Raw genomic sequence first — 11173 nt, 5'->3', positions numbered from 1 at the left:
GATTTGGCTGCTGTTGGTGCAACACCATCAGCAGCCTCTAGATGGCGCTCATTGTCCTGGGGATCAGAGGGTCACCTGCCACATTCACTGCATGCTGCTCGCACTTCTACTTCCAATATTTCCCATGCCTCTTTGTTATGGAAACACCTGCCTTGTGTACGTGACATCGCTAATCTGTGTATATAACATCCCATGGTGGGGTATTCTGTGTCGCCGCCTTTGCTTCAATGTCATGTGCACTAAGAATTGTGGGCACTGGTTCTCTTAAAGGCGATTTCACATAGGTCATATATATTGTAATTTTTCCACTGCTGGTTTTTCATACACTGCAGAAACAAATCTGTATGGAATTGACCTGTAGTGCAGATTTGAAATTCACCATAGGTCTCCTTATTAGCGTCAATTTCTGCATGTTAATCCGCCATTAGAGGTTGCATAAGAGAGATGAGCCCGATTCAACCTGGATACTGTTGGCTGATAAAGTTTAATGCAGACCTAGGGAGTCTTGGAAAACTTGGACTCCCTAGGGCTGCATCCAACTTGTAAGCCACTAGTGGGCTTTCTGGTATTGCAGCACCTCCTTATTCACATGAATAAGGCTGCAGTACCACACATAACCACTGAAACAGGAATGGCGCTGTTTCTTGGGGAAACAAATAAATAAAATCCACAAAAAAAATTTATTTTCTTGTCTAGAAACAGGTGAAGTGCTCGGCTAAGCGCTTCTCTCCGTTTTCTCCTTACTGGGTGAGATGGATTCTCAAGCAAACTATAGTGTCCAGCTCCTGCAGCAAGATGACCTGGACCATAGGACAATATAAAGGATGTTTAATTGCAACAACGCTTATCAATGACTATCATTTCTTTTGCTGGTCCCTTAAAATTTATGTGCTGTCTCTTTAAGAGTGATGTCAAATTTGCATTTTGGCATAAGATAGATTACAACTAACCTATGCAGCGGCCTTCTTTTGGTTTTTAACAATTTTCTGCCTGTCTAGTAATAATGATCTAGGACCACAGACAAGGTCATGCATTGAAGATCAAAGTTTTGCTGCTATATTCTAAATTATTCATTGCCACTTTTAAGTACAAAGCAAAATTCCAGGCCAAGAATTGATCAGTCAGCGAAGCCGAACCCTTTGGTATGGGAATAGTAAGTGTAAAATTGACCGTGATTATAGACCAGGGGTACGGGATAGGGATGGTCTGAACCGAGTTCGGTTCGGGTTCGTACAAACCCGAACTCTCGGTAATGATTCCCGCTGTCTGCCCGCTCCGTGCAGCATCCCAGGACCGCCTGGAAAACTGGGATACAGCCATAGCCATAGGCTGTATCCCAGTTTTCCAGGCGGGCCTCCGGCTGTATCCACCCGCTCCACGGAGAGGGCAGACAGCAGGAATCTGATGCCGAGCGTTCGGGTTCATACGAACCCGAACCTCGGAGGGTTCGGACCATCCCTAGTACGGAACCATGGCAGTTAGGCTGGGTTCACACTACGTTTTTGCAATCCTTTTTTTGCAAAAAACGGATGGAAAAAACAGATGCAACTGTGTGCATCTGTTTTTCCTTTGACAAAAACAGATCAAAACGAATCCGTTTTTGTGTCTGTCAAAAAAAAAAAACTGATCTGTTTTGATCTGTTTTTTTTATAATGTAAGTCAATGGAAAAACGGATGCACACAGTTGCATCCGTTTTTTCCATCCGTTTTTTGCAACAAAAAAAAAAACGGATTGCAAAAACGTAGTGTGAACCCAGCCTCGTAGACCAATTGCAATATAGCAATGCTGCAGTCGACGTTAAAATAAAAAGTAAAGTAAGTAAAAAAAAAAATTACTCCCATCATCCTGCAGGGTGGAACAGGAACGGAACTTTTCTTTTTCTACAAATGAGTTTCCTGGCAAAGACATGTCACTTTTCCAGGCCTTAGTCGGTGGCATGAGGCCTCCTGTACTTATAGGGCTATTCCACGCAAAGTGAACTTTTAATATGTTGCTGTTCTTGGGGGGAACAGAACAAACAGGCAGGCTATTCTTACCTCTCTACACACTCCCCAGGTGTCCACCGACGTCATCTTTGGGTCCCAGCTAAACGATCCCACTTCCACTTTTGAGACGGACTCATTTCGGCAGTGACAGTCTGCTCAGCCAATCACTGACTGAGACGGGTCTGTGCAATGGCCAGTGATTGGCTCAGACCATATTAGAAGTAAGAAAAGTTTAGTTTGAGTGGACTACCCCACACATCTTAGAAATCCCTCTGCATCTCAATTTTGTGCTGTATAATACAGAATTAAAATAGAAGAACTAGTCTTCATCCACTTTTATGATATTGTGCCCACACTGTGAACTGTGAATTCCTTCAGCTAGCTGATCAGCTCAATGGGTTAGTGGTGCCATACCCCTGTATTTTCAGGCAATTCACTGCCAATTGTTTGCGTGTGTTTTTAAAATGATGGTTTCCGTAATGACCGAAAGTCTATTTTGGACAACTTTTATCCTATATCATAGCTGCCAACATTTAGGGGAGCAGGCTGTCCATGAAGTTATAAATTTAGTGTCTGAATTTGGAGCAGTGGCAGGGCTGCAAGTTAATTGGGGGAAATCTGTGTTACTTCCTATAAATACTGATGCATCTAGTTTTGGGAGTACAGTTACTGTGGTTAAGGAGGGGGAGCCCTTGGAATATCTGGGCATTAAAATATCTGGGAGAGTGGAAAATTATATGGAGTTGAACTTACACCCCCTCTATGTGAAACTAAGAAGGAAAATAGAGTTTTGGAATAGGCTTCCTATGTCCATGGCAGATAGGATGGCCATTATCAAAATGACGATCCTTCCCCAAGTTCTTTATTACCTATATGCCTGTCCCATCTGGATTCCACAATCCTGATTTAAGAAATTGAACCGGCTTATGAACTTTTTTATTTGGGCAGCGAAGAGAGTCAGAGTTGGATACGAAGCTTGGACCCTCCCTGTAGATGGAGGGGGTATGGCCCTCCCAGATTTTCAATTATATTTTTTCGCAATTGGTATTCAAAACTTAGTAAAAGGAGAAGGTGCACCGGTGGTAAAATATATTATGGATCAGGTTGGGCACAAATATGGGGAAGTGTTTAGAGCGGCAGCGGCTGGATTTGGGGGATTTCATTTAATTTCACAAGCGAATATGTTTAGAAAGATATGGGAAGCACTTAAGAAAATTTGTAAAATTAATGGTAGCCTGTCTTTTTCCCCATTGTGGGGCAATGTAAATCTTTTAGAATTTAATAAAATATATGACTCAGGCTTTTGGGAAGGTAGAGGTATCACTAATATATCAGACATATTAGAAGAGGATAGATTGCTATCATTCACGGAATTGCAGCACTTGTATGGTTTATGTAGTGGACAGATGTTTAGATATGCACAGATTAGGAATGCTTACAGATGCACTGAGAATAAAAAATTGTTTCAAATTGTTTCACATTATATTATAGATTATGTTAGAAGCTTATCTGGGGGGGGGCAAAAAATCTTGCTCGTATATACAGGGTGTTAGTTCAAGAAAAAGGAAAGGCTCACTTGGAGAAAATAAGACAAAAATGGGAGCTGAGGATCGGAATTATTTCTGAAGACGAATGGCGAGTGATTATTGGTAATATTGCCAGTTCTATCACTAACGTTCCATTCAGATTAATACAATTGAAAATACTGCTTAGATTATATTACTCTCCGCGCGATCTTTTCCTCAGAGGTGGTAGAGAATCATCTGAATGTCCCAAATGTTTACAAGGGAATGTCGGTTTCATACATATATTATGGGAATGCTCTAAGATACAGACATTTTGGGTCCAGGTGAGGAATCACCTGGAGGGCCTAGTAGGACTAAGAGTGGGGGATAAGGTTTCAGATATGTTACTCTCAAGGTATGTGGAAGATGGTGGAGTAGGATCCCTATTAAATAAAGCATTTGTATTAGCTAAAGTGATCATAGCTCGCTACTGGCTTGGGGGTAAGGGTCCCCCTTTAGAAGAATGGAAAGGTCTTATGAATAAAATTAGATCATATGAATTGAACGTAGCTAAGATGGCCTCGGAAAAAGCCTTTAAGAGATCTCAGAAAGTTTGGAGTTGGTGGGTAAATTAGAGTTTTTTTTTTTTTCTCCTCTGCCGGGGGTGGGTGGTATGAGGGGGGGGGGTATAAAAGATAGCTGTGTTTATAGTATATTATATTATATTTTGAATAATGGTAAAGAAGCTGTTAAAGAAAAAGAAATAAAATTTATTTAAATAAAAAAAAATAGCTGCCAACATTTGCATTTGTTTCCAGGGACACTTTAGCATTGAAAACAAGGGGTGTGGCTTATTGTGGGTGTGGTCTTGGTGGGGTGTACCTATCATGAGTGTGATTTGCAGGGTGGGGCTGGTCAGCAGTGTTTTGTTTGTTTTTTTCAAAATTGACTGACTGTACACTCACCGGCCACGTTATTAGGTACACCATGCTAGTAAAAGGTTGGACCCCCTTTTGACTTCAGAACTGCCTCAATTCTTCGTGGCATAGATACAACAAGGTGCTGGAAGCTTCCTCAGAGATTTTGGTCCATATTGACATGATGGCATCACACAGTTGCCGCAGATTTGTCGGCTGCACATCCATGATGCGAATCTCCCATTCCACCACATCCCAAAGATGCTCTATTGGATTGAGATCTGGTGACTGTGGAGGCCATTGGAGTACAGTGAACTCATTGTCATGTTCAAGCAGAAATCGAGACTCATCAGACCAGGCAACGTTTTTCCAATCTTCTACTGTCCAATTTCGATGAGCTTGTGCAAATTGTAGCCTCAGTTTCCTGTTCTTAGCTGAAAGGAGTGGCACCCGGTGTGGTCTTCTGCTGCTGTAGCCCATCTGCCTCAAAGTTGGACGTACTGTGCGTTCAGAGATGCTCTTCTGCCTACCTTGGTTGTAACGGTTGGCTATTTGAGTCACTGTTGCCTTTCTATCAGCTCGAACCAGTCTGCCCATTCTCCTCTGACCTCTGGCATCAACAAGGCATTTCCGCCCACAGAACTGCCGCTCACTGGATGTTTTTTCTTTTTCGGACCATTCTCTGTAAACCCTAGAGTTGGTTGTGCGTGAAAATCCCAGTAGATCAGCAGTTTCTGAAATACTCAGACCAGCCCTTCTAGCACCAACAACCATGCCACGTTCAAAGGCACTCATATCACCTTTCTTCCCCATACTGATGCTCGGTTTGAACTGCAGGAGATTGTCTTGACCATGTCTACATGCCTAAATGCACTGAGTTGCCGCCATGTGATTGGCTGATTAGAAATTAAGTGGTAACGTGCAGTTGGACAGGTGTACCTAATAAAGTGGCCGGTGAGTGTACATACTGGTAGTTTTTGCCCATATGATGCAGCTGCACCTCATATCATCATACTACTACCCCCTTCATCCTCCTGCTCCTCCATCATCATCATACTACTACCCCCTTCATCCTCCTGCTCCTCCATCATCATACTACTACCCCCTTCATCCTCCTGCTCCTCCATCATCATACTACTACCCCCTTCATCCTCCTGACATTTCATCATCATACTACTACCCCCTTCATCTGTATTTAAAACAAAAAATGTTAAACTTAACGCACCTGTATGGTTCCTGTAGCGCCCCAGCAACTCCTCTCCCTGCTCTGCATGAGTGATGTTACTCACGCCGGCCTTCCCGTGGTGGGGGCGAAGCTTCCCGGGACATGGTTTTGCCTGGGCTGTCTCCTCAGAATCGAGACAGTCCCTACTAAACTGTGACTGTTGGCAACTATATCCTACATGTATAGGCAGCCTAAAGGAGAAAATCCGGTGAACATAAAAAACCCGCTGCAGCCAGGGGAGAACATAATAAAGTAGGCTTCCCCATGACCCCACACAGCACAGTATTACTGCTCCCGGGTGCAGTGGTGTACCGTCCCAGTCACTGAGAGGGCAAATCCTTAGCCAAATCAAGATGTTGCAGGACGTGGTCGGTGGGGTTTTATGAGTAGTAACATGGCACTGCAGGGGCACAGGGACGGGTAAGTATATTTTCTTTATTATGTTCCCCCCTGCCTAAACCAGATTTTTTATTTTTGCCAGACCGTTCCTTTAAGGGGTAGGCAATTTTAACATTTGAGACCTCTTGATCAGGGTCATGTTATAATGATGACCATCATGAGTCATGAACCTCAGAATTGGTAATTCAGCAGGGAGGTAATATAGGCAGAACTGGTGTTTGGAGGTAACCTGGGTGTATTTGAGGCAATATATTGGATGATCTGCTGCAGGAAATCTACGGGAGGTTTATGGTCCTTTTACACGGAACGATTGATCGTCCGTTTTTGCACGATAACGATAAAATTCGAACAATAATCGTACGTGTAAACGCAGCGAACGATCAAACGACGAGCGAGAAATCGTCCATTTTGATCTTTCAACATGTTCTCAAATTATCGTTGGTCGTTCGCAAAAAATTCGCAGATCGTTCCGTGTAAACAGTCTTTCAACGATTTCACCTATGTGTGAGATAGGCTTAAGCGATCGCAAAACGATCGCATAACGAATTTTCTGTACGAAGTATCGTTCCGTCTAAACGCTGATCGTTATAAAAAAAACATTGTTCATTCAAAATCGTTAATCGTGCGATCGGGCGAATTATCGCTCCGTGTAAAAGTACCATTAGTGTTTACAGACTAGATTAAAAAAGATTGAGATAATACCATGGGCAATATACTGCATGGTTTAAAGCATAGCTGTCATTTCAGAGAACATCATGTATGTACATACGTTGCAGCACCATTTCAGGTCTTTATATAACTTATATAAGGCACCAGCTTTCCACTCACAGAAGAAGGGATCCTGCTGCTCAATATCTCTATAACACACCCTCAGAAGCAGCAGCAGCATGGAGGACATTAAAGAACAGTACTCAGCTCTGGGGTGATATCTAATATTAACTAAAAGCTTCTGTAGTTCCTCTATGCCTGCTTCTGGCTATCTCAACTGCTCCTCCCTCCTCTCCATAGATCAGGGATGGGGAACCTTTGGCCCTCCAGCTGTTGCAAAACTACAATTCCCATCATGCTTGGACAGCTAAGACTGTCTAGGCATGATAGCAAATGTAGTTTTGCAACAGTTGAAGGGCGAAGGTTCCCCGTTCATGCCATGATATAGGCAGCCTATTCCTTACTGATATAGGCAGCGTGTAACCTGATCCATCAGTGAGTTGACCTGTTTTTCAAAATAAATGATGAGTTTAGAAACAGTTTGCTGTTATATACAGTAAAACCAACACTGACACACTAAAGTTCAAGAAGGTTGTTTAATCTTTCACAATAAATTAAATTGCTCTGATGGCGGTAACACAAGTCAATGCATTCGCTACGGTTAATACGGTTTCATGGTAAGCTGTGGGAACAGGCAGCAGTCAGAGCTGCAGCAGTTTTTTAGCAACACCTTCCATGATTTTCAGCCCTGGCAGAGAATCCTGGGAGTTGTAGTCCATATAACGGCTATGGCACCTGATCTAGATCATTCTTGTTGGATTTTTAATGAAAGGAAAAAAAAAAGTTGAATTAACATAGCTATGGACCTGTTATTTACACAGATATACACATATATTAAAAAAACAAACATTAAATTAGATCTTATTATCTATACACAGATTTTCTGTACATTTGTAGCGCAGTTAGTAGGAAATAATCAGAACGTGGAGAATTTCTCGCCCGGTCAGCGGGAAGGAGCGGAGGCGTGGGACAGATTGTTAAGTGCTTTCCTCCATATTTGGGACGGTGGGTTCAGTTGTACTTGGTTTAATAGAAATGCTATCCCAACATTCATTGTATTCTAGTTATTCTGCTACATTAATTGACTTAATTGGTAGTTTTTGACACCTAGGTGGCGGTAGAGTCCAGTAAAGGCTGTTGCATGCAGTTCTGATTGTCCACAGAATATTTAAAGGGGTTTTGCTCTTCAGGAACAGATAATAGAACTTGGATAGTGGAGCAATGCTTAAAAGGATTGTCATGCGTCAAGAAGCCCTTTTTGGAATGAAGGTACGCTTTGGATATTGCTGGGGGATGTTGTGGCCAACTATACATTTCCCTGGCTGCAAAGGAAACGTATTACAAAGCAGCTATAGAGTGGTCATTCATCACTGATTAGTGTTGAGCGGACTTGGGAAACGTGGGCAACGTTCTCTGAACCCAAATGCTCAGCATTTGACTCCCTGCGGCTGGGGAAGTTGCATGATTTTGTAGGGCTGCTAGGAAAACATGGATACAGTCTAGGCCCAGGTTCACACAATGTATGACAGCGGCCATTCTGTGCCACAGCTGTCTCACAGAACGGCCCCCGTCTGTGAAGTTATTCCCGGCCGGTACCGCAGTACCGGCCGGATGAACATCACTTTTTTAAAGTTGCAATACGAGCACGTTCGGGTGTGCCCGCGTTCCAATTAACCAAAGCAGACAATGTAAAGTGTGTCTGGAGCCACACTTTACATTGTCTGCACTGTCAACTTTGTGCGGCCGCTATTCAATGAATGAAAATTGACATGTGAGTTTTTTGTGCGGCCACATGTAATCCCGGCTGGAGTGTATAGACTTCAATGCGATCGGCCACTTCATTAAATTACAACCGTTGCTTCAAACCTGCAACAAGGGCCGTTGTTTAATGAAAACTTTCGTTGTGTGAACGTGGGCTACGACTGTATTCATGTTTTTCAGGACTCCCTAGGGCTGCATCCGACTTCTCCAGCCACCAGGAGTCAAATGATGAGCATTTGGGTTCAGAGAACGTTGCCAAACCCAATCAATTCGGCATTTCCGCTCAGCACTACCATTAATACATTGCTCTTCTCTATTCTAAACCCCAAACAGCGACCCCTCCATTATGATTTCTGTCCTTATACAGTTTTCTTAAGGCCTATTTACATGGGCGTTTCTACCAAACCCTTATTTATCAGCTGATTCGATCCTCTGTGTGCCCATGTAAACTATTGTGCAATGTGCAGCCAACAATGATGAATTGTACCTGTCTGCACAACTGATGGTGACTTTTCAAGTCTCGGCAAACGAGCGATGATCACCAAGATCGCCCACCATTATCTAAAAGGACCTTTAGTAACACAACCCAATTTACCAATCCTGCATATCTTTGATATGACTTGAGGGACGATGGACTATTAGGCTATGCTCACACACAGTGTGTTGGTCAGTTTTATAATGGCCCCAAAAACAGGCCAATTTTTTTTTTTTTAAATAATATGTTCCACTAAATGTAATGTAAGATATATTTTGACGTTTGGCACCTCGAGGGCGGTTTCAGCAGTTCCACCACTTACACGTCCATGTTTGAGTGAAATTGTACTAATGCTGACCCTTTCCGTACTCTGTATACACTATAAACACTATTATAATTTGGTCCCTAATCTTCTCGGCCCACAACTAGTCCATAGTCATAGGCTATGACCATAGGGATTATCAGTAGGCACAATCTCCTTCTTTTATGTGAGCATGTCTAGTGATCTAATAATCTATTCCATGATATATATGAGGAATCCCTACTGGTCATTGTATTCATGGTCAGTCCTAAAGATATGGGGTTCTTAGGCCCTTTGAGGAATGTCTGAACTATATCCATTTAACATTGAATGAATGGGATAGTTACAACAGTAAACTCTACGACCACCCAGGGTTACTCAGAATTGTAGAACAATGGACGTTATTAGGCTTGTGTCTTTTCGGAGGACCTCTCCAAAATGTGCTTGAGACCTGTACATCTATAAAGCTTCTCTCCTCGTACACTGGAGCTGCGCTCAGTTCTTCCATTCCGTATAGCTTGGCAGCGGGATATGGCAGTGGTCATCGTTTTATAAGACGGAATCTTTAATATTCTAAACTTTCTTAGGGGTTCTAGAGGCTGACTCAGAAGGCACTTTGGTTGTCACATGATGTCCACAAAAAATTCACAGGGGTTTCCCATGGCCTTCTGAAAGGATTGTCGGCTTCCGGTCAGTTCTGGGGGAACATTGCCAAGCTCACGGACAGGGGGTCCCCCTGGTGGGCCACTGGTGCCATACACCTTACTCCCAATCTTTGGCAGGCTATAAAGTGGGGGTAGACCTGGGGGACCATGAGAGTGATGGCTGCTTCGGTGACTGCGTTCACTGCGCGGCACTGAGCTATGACTTCGGTGGCTGTGTTGGCTCAATGGCCTTTCACTTTTCCGTCCTCCACTGCTGGTGGCACGATCAGATCCGCTGCCGCTGCCAGTGGACTTGCGGTCCTTCTCTCGGCCCGATGACCTTTTTCCCTCTCTGTTGCTGCGACTGGAGCCACTGCTTTTGCTGCCTGTAGAAGTGAGATAACCACGTATATTAGTATGTGGCAATGCATGGTCACATCATTCATGCAATAGCTCTGATCTCAGCTAGGTTCTGCAGAGGAAAGCTGTGGTGTTATAGAGTAATAACATGCAGAAGGATAACTATGGGATGATTATTGCGGAAATGAATACACTGGATGTTGGGTATGATTGCAAAAAAAAAAACTGCAGCCGGAATTTTTAACGCCAAGGGCTCCATTAAGCCATGTGAAGGTTTGGAGGCAACCTTGCAAGACCTTTATTATTATAATGCTATTACATTGCACAAACGTGACATCGTTCAGGTGTTTAAGACACCAGTATGGACAATCATGCACTGCCCAATAATCCGATCTGTAAAAGAGATCTACAACGTAAATCTGTATAGGGATCAGAGCAAATGATGAAATCTCTTCTGCCTGAAGCCACCACTAGGGGGAGCATACTGTCTGCAGATGTATACAGCTCCCACCGATTACAGTTATGGAATATTCTTAGGATATATAATAGCATGCTGATTGTTCGGAGGTCTGACCTTTGGAATCCAATGCCGATAAGGCTTTTCTCATGTTCTGTAGAATATTGCAACATAGCTCCATATAAGTTAATGGGACTATTGTGGGGTGAGAGCAGATTTTTGCAGCTAATAAACCTCTTTACATTGACACTATCTTCTCCTGCCTGTCTTACTGGGAAATAGCGAAAGTGTCTATTCCTTTCACTCCTTCATATACCACCCATCATATGGACTGGAGTATCTGATATGTCTACTTTGGGCTTACAAAATACTCTT

The 11173-nt window shown here is 43.1% G+C and overlaps 1 protein-coding gene across 3 annotated transcripts in view; it reads right to left on the bottom strand.

Annotated features, from left to right (window-relative positions):
* Nucleotides 1-7322: 7322 nt before the first annotated feature.
* Nucleotides 7323-11173, bottom strand: part of DVL1 (dishevelled segment polarity protein 1) — a 150112-nt gene continuing 146261 nt past the window's right edge. For all 3 annotated transcript variants that reach the window (XM_069949078.1, XM_069949079.1, XM_069949080.1), the window contains one exon: nucleotides 7323-10367. In XM_069949078.1, the coding sequence (XP_069805179.1) occupies nucleotides 9961-10367 (407 nt within the window). In that variant the 3' untranslated portion in view covers nucleotides 7323-9960. The remainder of the gene's footprint in view (nucleotides 10368-11173) is intronic.

Source organism: Dendropsophus ebraccatus, chromosome 12 (assembly GCF_027789765.1).
Source record: "Dendropsophus ebraccatus isolate aDenEbr1 chromosome 12, aDenEbr1.pat, whole genome shotgun sequence".
Lineage (NCBI taxonomy): Eukaryota > Metazoa > Chordata > Amphibia > Anura > Hylidae > Dendropsophus > Dendropsophus ebraccatus.
Note: the sequence above shows the minus strand (reverse complement) of the source record. Positions and strands in the feature narration are given on the sequence as shown.